Source organism: Doryrhamphus excisus, linkage group LG5 (assembly GCF_037039965.1).
Source record: "Doryrhamphus excisus strain RoL-2023G ecotype Guam linkage group LG5, RoL_Dexc_Guam_v1.1, whole genome shotgun sequence".
Lineage (NCBI taxonomy): Eukaryota > Metazoa > Chordata > Actinopteri > Syngnathiformes > Syngnathidae > Doryrhamphus > Doryrhamphus excisus.
This window is the reverse complement of record NC_136361.1, coordinates 23,617,033-23,631,700: the sequence shown is the minus strand read 5'-3', so window position 1 is coordinate 23,631,700 and position 14,668 is coordinate 23,617,033. Positions and strand designations below refer to the sequence as shown.

General features: G+C 43.9%; 1 protein-coding gene across 4 annotated transcripts in view; it reads left to right on the top strand.

Annotated features, from left to right (window-relative positions):
* LOC131105070 (growth factor receptor-bound protein 10-like) overlaps positions 1-13,933 on the top strand; it is a 53,085-nt gene extending 39,152 nt beyond the window's left edge. For 2 of the 4 annotated variants that reach the window (XM_058052805.2, XM_058052804.2), the window contains exons 6-17: positions 1,994-2,150; positions 5,833-5,948; positions 6,966-7,040; positions 8,287-8,424; positions 8,806-8,916; positions 9,123-9,221; positions 10,257-10,334; positions 10,470-10,586; positions 10,911-10,977; positions 11,134-11,221; positions 11,298-11,391; positions 11,672-13,933. In XM_058052805.2, the coding sequence (XP_057908788.2) occupies positions 1,994-2,150; positions 5,833-5,948; positions 6,966-7,040; positions 8,287-8,424; positions 8,806-8,916; positions 9,123-9,221; positions 10,257-10,334; positions 10,470-10,586; positions 10,911-10,977; positions 11,134-11,221; positions 11,298-11,391; positions 11,672-11,818 (1,287 nt within the window). In that variant the 3' untranslated portion in view covers positions 11,819-13,933. Of the gene's footprint in view, positions 1-202; positions 640-1,993; positions 2,151-5,832; positions 5,949-6,965; positions 7,041-8,286; positions 8,425-8,805; positions 8,917-9,122; positions 9,222-10,256; positions 10,335-10,469; positions 10,587-10,910; positions 10,978-11,133; positions 11,222-11,297; positions 11,392-11,671 lie in introns of those variants that run through there. The other 2 variants (XM_058052807.2, XM_058052806.2) reach the window with 2 other exon arrangements.
* Positions 13,934-14,668: the final 735 nt, after the last annotated feature.

Below are 14,668 nucleotides of genomic sequence, written 5' to 3'. Positions count from 1 at the left end.
GCATCTGGCTTGAAGTCCTGAAGAGCAGCTGAGGGATCCCAAGAGGTCTGAAAAGCTGGCGTCTGTGCATGACTGTGCGTCTGTGTGTGTGTCAGCTCACATCTGAGTCTGTGTGGGAATGATTACATCAGCCCGACGGAGCTTTATGATTGGTTGGTGAGCGTGTGGTTTGATTCAGTGTGCCTCGGAGCCTGTGGCTGAGGCTGGAACCCTTTGTGAGCGAGCGAGCGAGGGAGAGAGAGGAGAGAGAGAAGGAGGGAGGAGGTGAAGAAAGATAGTTGTCAGACTGAGCCAGCGTTGCGAGCGCCACACCGTACCTGCTGCCGCTTCTCCGCCTTGTGTGTCCTGTGAGCTGGACCGGACCGGGTCAGGCTGTGGGACTCCATGCCGGGTCTTTGGTTCTGGTGGCGGGTCTGCTAGCTCAGATAGATTGAAGCGTGCGTCGTATGTGACAGGCACCGCTGTCAACTGCCAGCATTATCGGTGACAGCTGGACTTTCTGTCCGTGTGTGTGTGCACGTGAGTGTGTGTGTGTGTGTGTGTGTGTGTGTGTGCATGTGTGTGTGTGAGTGGTCGGACGGCCTCCCTCCAGAAATGCCTTCGTGTTCCCCGGATTGCTGCCTATTGCGGGCCGTGGAGGTAAGACCATTATCTCTACTTCTGTGTCTCCTCGTGTTTTAGCTGCCTGCCATTTGCTTCCATTTTAAGACTCTGTTTTTAAAATGTAATTTGCATACACAAAGGCCAGGGACTAGTTGTCTTTTTTGGAAATGTGAGCCTGGTGGGTAGAAACCCGTTGAAGATGACTGGAGGTTTGAATGACTGATGCACCGTTACCTTTGGTTTGGACTAGTTTTAATCCAGCTGTCGGCACCAGGCTACTCTACATCTTTTCATAAGCAAGGGAACCGGATATGTATCGTGTTATCAATACGCGTTGGTTCATATCCTTACGTGGCTGTTTGGCATTATGTGGCAGTTGTGACTGCCTGGCTTCCTGGCCGGTTACTGGAGGTTAATTTGGGACCGCTCACCTCGCTGCATTTCCTGTAACTGACAAGTCGAAGGCAGCTCCTTGTGACACTCTCTCGCGTTATTCTTTACAGTAAATACGTACTGTATCTGTGTGATGAACAATCCATTGCATTAATAACAACCTGCCTCTCTCCCATTATGACCCAGCTAGGTCTTTTTTAGCTGTTTTTATATCTTTATAACAAACAGAAAAGATAGACATATGTGTTCATGTCCAATATAAGGGTTGTGGATGATGTGCAAAATTCCACTTCAAAAAGTGCAGTTTTTTCCTTGGAGGCCAGATCAGGTCAGATTCAAGTTGTTAACTTTGCCAGAAGCTATAGGTATATTTACAAAAGAGTCACGCTTTAAACGTTCTTTATGTTTATTTTTGAAAGGTTCTGCATCGAAGGCAGCCCTTTGCGATACCATCCTTGACACTCTCTCGTGTTATTCTTTACGATATATACGTACTGTATCTGTTGCATTAATAACAACCTGCCTCTGTCTTTTAATGCTACATGTACACAGCACAGAGCAGTATGTGGTTCACTGTTTTATTTTCATATAATGTACCAACTTGTGTGTAACATGAACTGAATTTGGTACACCTGCACAATCAGTTGAGGTGTAATACAAGATAATACTGCTCAGTACTCAGCAGTCACATTTGTGTGGAACTGTACTGCGCATACTGCAAGGTATTTTGGTTATAAAACATTCATAATATGTAAATTAGCATGTGACTCTTAAAAGAGCATGAGTGCCTTTGTAAAGGTTTAGATCTTATTAGATTGTATGGTTGTACCAAATGAAGGTCACAGGGAGGGGAGTTTACCGTATGCTAGGCAGCTTCATATCGTATATTATATCTTTATTTCTCACATTCCAAACTCGTATCATGTTTTCAGTGTTCTTAACCACCCCATTCCTGAGTTTTTCTGATAACCCCCAACTGTGTTCTGCCCCCTCCCAGATTGTTAAAATCTTTACCGAAGACGGCATGTGCAAAGTGGTGGAGATCCCAGCCGACATGACAGCCAGGGACCTTTGCCAGCTCCTGATATATAAAAGCCATTGTGTGGACGACAACAGTTGGTCACTTGTTGAGCACCACCCGCTGCTGGGGCTAGGTGAGTGGGGAGCCCACAGTGGCATACACACACACACACACACACGGTACACGGAAACTCTGGGATGCATGGAGACATGCGATGCATTCAAGTGCACACACACAGGTGCATTCACGCGTGCATGCCAACATACTTGGGCAGACAGGCTCGGCCATATTCTCACGCAGGCATGTAGTCGAGCGTGAGTGCATGTACATACTGTGCAGCATATGCACGCACATACGTGTACTCTCCAGTGAGCTGATCAACTCAATCAGTGGGAAAGGTTTCTATGGACAAATGTAGCCTACAAAAAACGCAGCCTTGTTCCTCACTGGAATTTGTGAGGAATATGTCGGTTAAATGTATTGATTGGCCGGTGGACTAACGGGATGCACATGGATAGAACATGGCAGGGTGCAGAGTTCGAGTTCCTGTCATCACGACAGGACAACTAAGCAAATAGGCGGGATACGTGGGTTTAAGTTTAAGGCTTTTGGGTAGAGACTGGAAGGTACAAGAAGTTTACAAGTTGCCAGAAGACAGGCTTGGATGGAGGAGATTGATTTGCTGTGGCGGCCCCCCAAAGGGAGAAGCCCAAAGAGAAGAAGGATGGAAACTGTAAGGTAAAAGTCATAAAGTCAAGCTGACCACAGGGACGGGTGTCAAGATGACCTTTGACCTGTCCTAATGAGGGAGATTCCTCGTTCAAAATGGAGATAAATTTGCGACACAGCAAAAGCAAGAATTTATTTCTGTTTGTTTGTTTTTGTTTCCTGCCTGAAGCATCGAGCAAATGAAGATTGTCTTATGGATGCTATAGTTATTATTTTTTATTCAACAAGGGATTTCCATTTGCGGAAGAGTCTACTCCTGACTGCAAAACATACTCGGTCCTAAATTGATCGATTGGACCTCGGTGTGGATAGTCCCACGGTAACAACATGAAGAAAATGAAAGGCAGTGAAGGTTACGGATGAGGTCGCCCTTGTGACGTTGCAGGCTGGTGTCGATATCATATGGAATCGCCAATGTCTATTACAGCCGCAGCAAAGAGGCGATGGAGGTGATCGATGCTGCTTTTAAAAGTATTTCTGTCACGTTTGAGGCTCCTGAAGATCTTAAAATGCGGTTCAGGAAATAGACTGCACCCCAGTTAGCCGTTGTTTGACTCGTGTTAATGTACTGAGTTAGCTTGCTTGATGTCGGATACCTTTAAGCTCAGCTCTCTTGGCGTATAAAAGAAAAGTGATGGAGGAGGTTCATCAAGGTGTTCAGACCTGTTGCTGTATGAGGACCTTTGTGTGAGAGCCGCCGGCCCAGAATCAAGTTTGGAGAGCCGTGACCAGTCGAGCGTTAGGAAAGCCAGCGTTCCCCCGAGGGGAGAGTGATTATAAAGCACTTACGGTGCACAAGCTGAGCCTGTGCTCGGGGCTCATTTCTGCACAGTTCACAAATGTGTGAGAGATGGGGGGGTGGGGGTCAGTCTCATATGGAGTACGGTGCCAAATGCAAACCAAATGTAAAAGCGTTTTGTCAGCTCCCATCTCCGTGTGATTGCATTCTGTGAGACGTATGCACGGACTTACCACTACGCCTTATGAAAGAAAATATATTGTCTCATTCCAGTCTAATCTAATATTTTGCAATCATCCGTGATCTGATTACTTTTCGCATCAGCACAGCCAGCCCCCTGCTGCCAAGCGCATTTACTTTCATTTGTTTTCAGTGATATCATGTTTGGCTCGCATCCCGAGTCTATATTTTCTTCTTTTGCTGTGGTCCGCCTCTACTGCACCCGAACCTCTCACTTCTGGGCAAGTGGGATTTTTTTTTTATTTTTATTTTCAGTAAAGGAAATGTTGTTAAATGAAAAGTGCTTTTCAGAACATGTACAAAGTACAAAGTAAATGCGTTGAAAAAGTATATTATTAACACCGCCACAGTGACCTTTATATTGTGTTAGCCCATGGTTAATCATTTTGATATTTCAAACACTAACGGTGCTTGGTGGTTAATAATTAATACATGGCTAGATACTAGGGATGCACTTTATATACGTATACATACATATACTGTGCATCCCAATACACAGTAAAATCCCAATAATCAGATTTATTTGGATTTACAGGACATTTGCAATGTTCCTATATATTTACTTCAAAATTAGCAATGACCCGTCATGCATGACAATGCGATTACTACTGTAATCTATATAAGCGTATATTTTTATACTGCACCAGATGACATTGTGCAGGTGGGGTGGACCTAATGTTTTTCCATGGAATAGTTGTAGCCTATGGAAAGGTTTGTAGGACAGTCAGTACTTCAATATTCTCAACAAGTATATGGATGCCGTGTTCACAAGCCTCAGTTATTTTGCGTCTTCCACACGGGGGCACATGAGATGCTCCATGTTTGCACCCGCTTCCTGTGTACGCGTGCGATTCGGAGGCGGACCAGAATAGAAGCAGAGACACTGCAGAGGCCTGTGAGCGACCTCGGACAATAGGTGTTTGAGGCGAGAGGCCTATTCTGGTCCACGGCCGCCCACTCGTCATACATTAGTGAATGGGATGAAATGGGCCTTTTGAGAAGTAACGTTGACCTCCACTTGTCAGCCCGGAAAGGTTAATAAGGAACGATGTAGTGAGGTCGTGTTGCCGGGGTGACTCACTGTCACCGACATGAGTGACTCATCAGGCAAGTGACGGGATGAAACGGAAATTTAAAACAGGAGTCGTGACAGCGATGGAGTGGTCCTGCCAGCCAGAAAGTGGAGTCAATAAAACGGTCCAATCACGTCAAAAAGAACACGGATGCCTTATACTACTTCTATTAACTACACCAGGACTTTTTATGAGGATCTTTTGGGAAAGGTGTGTTTCCCATTCAAGTGGAAAGTTAAAATGGGCTGAGTCATGTCTGGTGTCAGCGTGACCGTGGACACGAGGACCGCATCCAGGTTGGACACGCTTCCCGTACGATCGTATGCTCCCTCGGTGAACACTGATCAGTCTGGACCTTATTGTCTCGGCTCATTTGAGAAGCTTCATCCGCTGAACCCAGATGGCATTTTTCCCTTGAATCATCCCACATATGATTAAAACCAGTCGGAAGGCCGGACTGGAATATGCCAAAAAGTACACACATGGGCCTAAACAATCGTGGAACGAAGGTTTGATGGACTTTTCGGCTCATCTATGTACTTTTTGGTCAACTCCGGAATGTGTTAATGTTTGCATCTTGTGGTGTAGCCCTCGGAAGTCTTCACTGAACTGTAGACTGTGATACCGGCATTCCTGTCCTCTGATCGCTAACTTACTTTACTGCTCTCACAATCTTTCTGTCATCACCGGCTGATGCTTTTATTGGTGTACCTGTTTGACATCTGTTACTGACGCCTCTTACTTTGTCTTTTTTTTCTTCTTCAGGACATTCCTAATGGTTGTGCTGGTTATGTTCAATGTTTGTACAATGGTTCTGATTGATTCTCCATCTTTTACAATTGCTTGGTTTCCACCCATCAAGTTGTAGACTGTAGTCTTGGACTTTTGATCAGCCTATTTCAGCATAATAGTTTAAAAAATAAATTACTTCTTCAAATAATTGTGTATCTCACCGCCATTTCTTCTTCTTTGGGGTTTTGAAGCTTGACTTAGAACCTTGATAAGATCCAATAGTTCTTTCTGCCTTCTTCTAGAACGCTGTCTGGAGGACCAGGAGTTGGTGGTTCAGGTCCAGGCTTCCATGAGCAGCGACAGTAAATTCCTCTTCAGGAAGAACTATGCCAAATATGAATTCTTCAGAACTCCTCTGGTAATTATGTCATCATACACCTTCCTTCACATGCCATGTCACTCTCAAGTATTCCTCCTTCTAACTTTACATTTTACATTTACATTTCTTTTTCTCTTTTTATTTAGAAATATGAATAACAAAAGCTGGAACTGTCTAAGGATTTTAATAGTCAAATCTGATGTTAGATTTTGTCCATAGTCTACTAATCGTCAAACGTTTATATTTTCATTTATTTCTTTTTTTTTATGGATCAAGCTCTTGGGGATCCCTACAAATAAACACATTTCATCCTGGACTTTTTCCATCTCACAGATGAACAAAACCGGAAACATGCTAACTTTTGGCAAGCGGACATATTACGTCAGAAAAGTGCACATAAAATAGGAACAGCATGGTTGGAAAAGGAAAAACTCTCATTTAGCCGCCTAAGTTCCTAAGTGCAGCCGTACCCGTTTTCGGTATGGCATGTTTTGAATGACTTTTTTAGTCGTTATGAGCTAATAAGTCTGTCGATGCTGACGGTCTTCCTCGCTAGCGCTCCCCTCGGCTGGTGCTTTTATTCCTAGTAAGTGTAGGTCGGCTCATTTTCACTTTTTAGGCTGATTTTGTATCCAAAGAGGAATAACCGAACAATCTTCATCACGTGACATTTTCATGCGTTTTGACTGCCAAGGTCGATAGTCCAATCAGAACCCCCCCCCTCCTGATTTCAATCATTGAATATTCTCATTACAAAATCAGATTAAGGGTTAGAAAATGTTCTAAAATACTAATTAAAAGATTATCTTTGTAGGCGTTGTAATGTTTTTTATTCCTGTTCCTTGGAATGGAGTGTATGAGATACTTTCAAAGTGCGTCATTTCATCCTATGGAGAGAAATGATGACAGCAGACTGCACTAATAGGATTTGGGGCTTTCTCCTCTCTTTTTTTTTAATGGCTGAAATTCCGATGCAGTAATTATTGTCATGGTGGCTGCTCTTTTCTCTCTGTCTCTTTTAGTCACTCACCATCTTTTTTTATTTTCTTCTGCCAGACATTTTTCCCAGAGCACATGGTTGCATGGTGCCAGGAAACCAATCGGCCGATACCACCATCGCAGCTCCTGCAGGTGCGTACTGCACACACGCGTGCACGCACACACACACACACACACACACACACACACTGTACACACCTACTCATTACACTCTACCGGCAAGTCAAACACACACTGTACAATCAAGCTGACATACCTCACCCCTGACCCCGAGACAGTGTGTCTCGACAATGTCTGCTGTAATAACTAGCGTAGATCCCCTGTTGACACATGACTGTCTCGGCACACGCAACACGGGCCCCACATGTGTCATGGATGGAATTATGCCGTCAGAAATAGTCCCTACACACCATAGCGGCCCCGTATGTGTTTGCACTGTGTTAGCTCACACGTGGCTCACGCTGCTAACAGGATATGCCCGGCACAACACCAGGACCAGGAGCCATGTTGGATTGTACAAAGTACGTCTATTAAACAACGACAAAAAGCGTTCTTTGGGAATTTGGTAGTCTTTGGTCTTAATGGGTGGAGGCAGTCCCGCTCTTTCATCCTACAGCGTCGGGATCTGTCAGACTTGGAACCCCAAGTGGAAGCCGTCCGGTGATCCGCGCCACTCAGAACGCTTTGAAGTCCCCTGCTAATCACATACGTAGTAGATGTTTGCTCCGCTATGCTTCATGGAGACTTCTCCATAAAAGACAGCTCCTGCGGTGAGCCAGAGTTGTGTCAGGAATTGTCAGTGTTTGGACTTTTCCCGACCACAGCACGGTTCCAGCCGTATTCCGATCCAAATGGACCTCTCCCAGTTCAAGCATCTCCGTGTAATCTCTGCCACACGCGGGCTGCGTGTCAACGCGTCGCGTGTGAAGGTGTCCTTTGAAGTCTTTGAGGTCCATTGTTGACATTTTCCAAAACACTGGCAGACATTTGTTGCAAATATTAAAGAGTCTTCTGGAAGAGTTTGCCTTCCGGCAACATGCCACGGCTTCCAAATCGGCTCTAATAACATCCACAGTGTCACTGTCGTGTCATTTTTTTCTTTTGGAAACATGCAGACGGAATACTTCTGACAAGTACAAGACATTTCAAGCCGAATAATTCCCACAAGGAATGTATTTATCTTGGTCAAATGGATATACGTTATATAAAATATCCGTGACTGCTGTCTGACACCATTTATCGATCCAGTCGCTTTGAGGTGTCGCATGTTGTCAAGGCTCTGCTCCTGGGGGCCGAGAAGCTGTGGAGGACGTTGGAGCGAATGAGTCTCGCCATGCACTGATGTCCCGCTTTAACCTCCAATTCCCTCTCCTTTTAGAACTTTCTAGCGACCAGCAGTTGTCCCGAGATCCAGGGTTATCTGTACGTGAAGGAGGTGGGCCGAAAGTCGTGGAAGAAAGTATACGTGTTCCTGCGGCGCTCAGGACTCTACTGTTCTACAAAAGGAACCTCAAAGGTAACCCAGAATAAATCCATTGTATTTTAATATGCAGTAATATTCAGATATGTCCAGTATGATGGGCGTCTTTATGTTAAAGTTGGCCATGTTGTGTTTTTATTTGACGGAAATACGGGACCGACTACATAGTTGGCCTACATCGTTCCGTGTTGAAATGATTTCCAAGTCGACCTCGACATACACGCTCTTGTTGCTGTCATTGGAGACATTTTTCAAAAGTCAAACTTTGAAAAGTTTATAATCTGTGTAATGTTTTGCTCCTCCAAACTATTTTTTTCTACTGGAAAAATGTGTTGCGATGGTAAAGGTTGCCGACCCCTGCTTTAGGCGGTTTCTGTCTCTGTCATCATCTGACAAATGAATAATTGATGTCTCCAGGAGCCCAGACATCTCCATTTACTAGCAGACCTTGAAGACAGTCACATCTTCACTGTCATCACGGGCAAAAAGCAGCACGGCGCTCCCACAGACTTCGAGTTCTGTATCAAGGTGAGTGTCGGATAACAGAGCCGAGCTGAAGTGAAATATTATGAGCCTGGAAAGATTCACCTTTACATGAACTCCCGCTGTCATGCATGCATTTATTAGATAGTACAGCAGATGACGCTTCTTTCAAATTCCCTTAATTGCCTTCATAATGCATCCCACAATTTGATGTTTCTTCAAAGAGACGTGCTCTGTGTATTCCTCTGCAGCCCAATAAATGCCGAGGGGAGTTAAAGGATTTACGGATCCTGTGCGCTGAAGATGAACAAGGCAGAACGTGTTGGATGACGGCTTTTAGATTGTTTAAGGTAAGGAACAAGCATTGTGTTCATCATTTGTTCCTGTTGGACGCATTGGAGGGATGCTGGCAGACCAAACCAGGAAGACTTTCATGATATTTATTTCTTTGTTTGAAATGTGATTTCATATCTAAAAGCGCCATAACACGGAGCTATACTTTATTAGATATTATTATCAGATTTATTAGAAGCTGTGAGATCAAATGCCCCATGCATGAAAGAAATGCCTTAACCTCATGTGGGGTTATTTTATTATTATGTATTATTTTATTATATATTATTAATTTATTATTATTGTACTTTATTTTTGTATTTTATAGTCAAACATGTAACAAACTTTTGAATTATTTCAGCCTTCTTTTCAATAACCACCCGTGGCGTGTCTTAATCACTCGACTATCCCCCTTTTGTGAAGCCGCAACCAAAGCCTCCCAGACACAGATGAGACGTTTAAGGTCCCAACAGGGTTTAGGTCAGGTGAGGAAGGACGCCATGTTGCGTTGTCCGTACGCCACGTGGTCCATGTCCATTGTCCTGCATGAAAAGCAGGTCCTTTTTGAAAGAATCAGACTTTTTCCGGTTTCTTCTAGAAACTGGGGGTTGAACTTGAGTCCATCTTCAAGCCCAAAAAGGCCCAACAAGCTGATTGGTGCTAATCATCTTCAATGATTCCAGCTCACCTCATCAGTCCAAGTTTTGACAAATATTTATTGGCCTGGTCACTGTGTACTTGGGCTCTACGTGGTATTTACTGTACCAATAGAATCATTAGACTTACGTATCTTTCATCTGAAAGCTAAAGAACGGATCTTTGGCCCTGAGCAGTAGAACACACAATAGCCAAGTTTCAGCAAAACATCCCTTCAACACAGAAAGGGAGACAACGATGACAAACCACAAAATGGTTCTTCTACATTTCATCTGCAATGTTGCTGACAAAGAAACCACGTCTGCCATCACACCAGGCATCAGGACACTCGGAAGCAAAGTGTGCAGAGCCACGCACTCATCAAGGACGACTTGTGTGTTTTCTTTTCTTCACAGTACGGGATTATATTGTACCAGAACTACAAGATTCCCCAGCAAAGAAAAACCCTGCTTTCACACTTCTCAGCACCCGTGGTATGTTTCTCTCATTACGGGAGGGGCTCAGGCTTTTTCAATCTGACATCTAGAAACTCATAAGGCTTAATAGCATTACTTTGACACTCCTCATTTTCACTGAAATACCCCCCCCCCGTCCCCCTCTCCCCTCAGCGAAGTGTGTCTGAGAACTCCCTTGTGGCAATGGATTTTTCGGGAACAATAGGCCGGGTAATCGACAATCCTGTGGAAGCTCAGAGCGCCGCCATGGAGGAAGGACACGCGTGGAGGGTGAGTTTCATCCAGCAGGATGGCAGCAGCATTGGATGAAATAATAATAATAATATATATCATATATATATATTATGCATATTATTATAATATATGATATAATAATAATAATAATAATACTTAGTGAGACTCTTTGTAGCAATAGGCAGTTTTGGGTAGACTTAAGCCCGTCTCTCCTCCGTGTTCATGGGGGCTGTATTTCTCTGATATGTTGGTTAGTTTATTTAGCTACGTGAAGGTTGCAGGTCCAAAGACGGCATGGAAACACATTCCATTGTGCGGCAGCATTTTGAATCATAAGCTGATAATATTGCTTTTTTTCAGAAGAGGAATCATCGAATGAACATCTTAGGCTCCCACAGTCCACTCCATCACTCCTCGCTCAACTCAGGTAAATTTAAGGATGAACAAAAGGGTCAGGGTGTGGTAGGTTCATTCCTCATCCTCATCAACTATTCTAATTCTATTCTATTCTACCTCACTGTAAGGTGTTAAGGTCGCCTTGTTGTAAATAATTGCATGTTTTCTCCCCAAATATGTTCTTCAGTCATCCACATAGCCCAGCTGTGGTTCCACGGCAGAATCACCAGAGAGGAATCCCATCGCATCATCCACCAACAGGGACAAGTGGACGGGTAATTTACAATCAGTACAGTGGGATCATCTTACACAATGAAGACGTTTACATTTGACTTTCTTCTGTTTCAACAGTCTGTTTCTGCTCCGGGTCAGCCAGAGTAACCCCAAGGCTTTCGTGCTTACATTGTGCCATCACCAGAAAATTAAACATTTCCAGATTCTACCGGTAGGCATCTTCCCCATCTTCACCCACCTTGGCTCCAGTGCTGCCCACACAGATGTAGATTACCACCACCAGGAGTGATTTTTAGTCAATATTATTATTACACGCAGCATTGCCACCACACTTGCAACCGTCACTTCCTGCATGTGGATCGATAACGACATGATGGACAGCTGAGAACCAGAGACAAAAAGTCTTTTGCTGACTTTGTATTTTTCTTTCCTCCCCCGGTCCTGCCATGTGATGTCGCTCCGGCGCCCGTCTGACATCTTCACGCCATCAGTGTGAGGAGGACGGCCAAGTCTTCTTCAGCCTTGATGACGGTGCCACCAAATTCACCGACCTGATCCAGTTGGTGGAGTTCTATCAGCTCAACAGAGGAGTTCTGCCTTGTAAACTCAAACACCCGTGCACCATCGTGGCCTTATGACGCCGTCGGATGAGCTGACCCCGTGCCCCCCCTCCCCGTCCTCCCTCTTGACGTGACTCGGCCCACAACAGAACGAATGTTTCTATTGGTTGATTCTTGACGAGAAGCCGGTGAATTGACTGCTGTTTCATTGCTGTTGTTTTGTCACGAGTCAGCCATATTGCTGATCCCAGGGATTGTGTTAGCGTCGCACGTCGTCAAGTCCGATGCACAACCCGGTCAAGAGAGGATGGAAGTGAACACTGCCATTTGTGTCGATGCTCGTCGTCATTAAGCTGGGACTCGCTGACCCTCCGAGGTCGTTCATCTTGCCGCTCAGTCGATGAACAAACTGGTGTGGACCACTCTGCTCTCCAGGAACATTGGGACTTCTCTGGCCGTGTTCTCCGGAAGACTGTTGATTGTCTCTTCGTTTTGCACTCATCCAAATGGGAGTGGCCTTCGAGGGTGCTGGACTTGCTTTTAACTGTGGGATGGCGCCACCGCCCTCTAGTGTCTGAGGCGTGAAACGACAAGACTAAACTCTTTGGAGATTGGAGCCAGAACAGAACGTGTGTGAATCCTTTAGAATTTTGGAGAAGTTCTAAGATGGTCTGGAGAACGTGGTTTATGAACACTCTGGAAATGTTTGAAAAATATTTTTTTAATCCGCAGACAATACAAAATATGTTTTGTCTCTCCTCACTTATTTGCAAAGAGTATTCTTTTGACGCCACCAGTTTGCCGACTCTTCATATGCTACACAAGCTGGTTTCCACTCTTGGTAAGTTCCGGTTCATCACACTGCCATGTTGTTTTCCACAATGATGGAGGGAATAGAGCTAAATAAGTCAGAAGGATGCTAGCATGACGCCGGCAACATGGTAAGCTGCAATGTAACGCCGGTCAGGAGACAACAATCAGATGCCTTACGACTTGCTGGATCTGGAGGTCTTCCCCACATTGCTCTTCATGAAGGTGCTGTTAGAGAGACCGTCAGGGTTTATATGGTTACCCCAACCTGCCAAATGAGCATTATTTTATACCCTGCTTATTTTGGGGGTTGACTTGGGATGCTGTGGTTCATGCTGTTTAACTGGTCCTAATGGTTGGTGTCCATTCTGGGAGTTAACCAATGCAGGGCAGACTATTGGATAATCCAGCATTTTACTAAACACCAAGAGTCATTTCATCTCACGGCAGGAGTGGTCCTGTTTTCCTGCTCCTGCAGACCACCCATGTAGAAATATTACATCCTGAAATGTATTTATGGCCAAAATGTTAGGAACACATGTTAGGGTAATTCTCATTACCAAACCGCATTAGTTCTATTTAGGGTTGCTGAATAAGCGGGTGAAGAAATGTGACTTAGTAGAAATATGATAATAATAATTTCCCAATACCCCCCCCCCCCCTTATTAATTAGTGAAGGAAGATTATGACTCAGTGCCTTTAGGTAAGGTGGAGAATTGTATTTTTATTAGAAATATACAGTATATATATATTTTTGGCACTGATCACATTTGGATGAATTTGATGATACAAAAGTCAAAGTAGCAAATTCCATTTTTAGGAAGTCCTTGGTAGATTTTTTTTTTATTCTGATCCTTTATATGTATTCACCAATAACATAAGCCCTCCCATTTATTTCAATGCAGAAGCCAACCAGTCACTTCATTTCCATGGTTTGTCCTTCAGAGACCCCCCCCCACCCCCCCGAACTTTAGTCCATTGGCAGTCGTCTCCAGAAATGCTACCTTTTTATTTAGCTGCAGGTTGTCTTAAGGTTTACTGAACAAATGAGATGCAGTACAGCCTACTACACTATATTCTCACTGTGTATAGTCAGCGTTATTTATCGAAAATGCATTGATTCGTTTTTATTTGAAGTATTGTTTCAGCAGAAATGTATGTATTTATCTGGATGTGACTGATCTACTTGAAAATCTTGGAATTCTTTTTTTTTTTTTCTCAGTGCTGTTCTGTACTGTTATTTTTATGTCAATACCACAGGATGATTGACCGGTGTGAGTTATTCTAATTATTGTCATAAATGAGATAGCATCTATTGATTATTATATCATATTTTGTATTGTTACAATGGAGTGTTGAAAGTGATAAAAATACTTCGACACATGTGAAGTGACATTTTAAAGCGCACCGGCATCCGTCGTGTTCGTGTCATTCCGGTTAATCCGATTAATTATTTTTTCGATTAATCCACGAAAAGCACATTTTACATTTCCGCCTCATTATTCAGAAATGGAGGATTTGAACTGACGGAGCAAATAATTGCACAAACACCAGGCTGCTTCTTGAATATTCTAAAATAATGTTAAATCATAGACTCTTTGGCAGAGTTGATGACGTCACCAGGAGCCAACCCTGGTGTTCATGGCGGCCAAGAGCCCTGGTAGTTCCTGGACTGCTCCTGAACATCCTTAACATGCCATATTTTTGGAGACAAATATAAAATAAAGTTTTTTTTTTAAACGAAAAATCCATCATCCATCACAAGCGTCACAGTATCGTGTTCCATGTGTAGCTTCATATCCCTCACAGTGTTTAGAGCTGATGAGTGAAAGAACTATTGTGGTGGAACATTAAGCAGGACATGAAAATAATAAATTATCAATCATGAAGACGCTTTAAATTTGCTCTGGCAACCTCCACTAAAAGCGCCTCCATCCGCGGTCCTGTGGGACACTTTTGGTGAAAGCCTTCTCTCATCTTCCACAGCTTGGTTCATCTTAGGAGTGATGGACGCAGTGACGCCACCATTGTGGGCGGGGCTAAGTTGGCATCCGTAAGTCAAGTAAACTGTCCATCACTCAAATATCATTAAAGCCAATATTATTGCGACTGGATAGA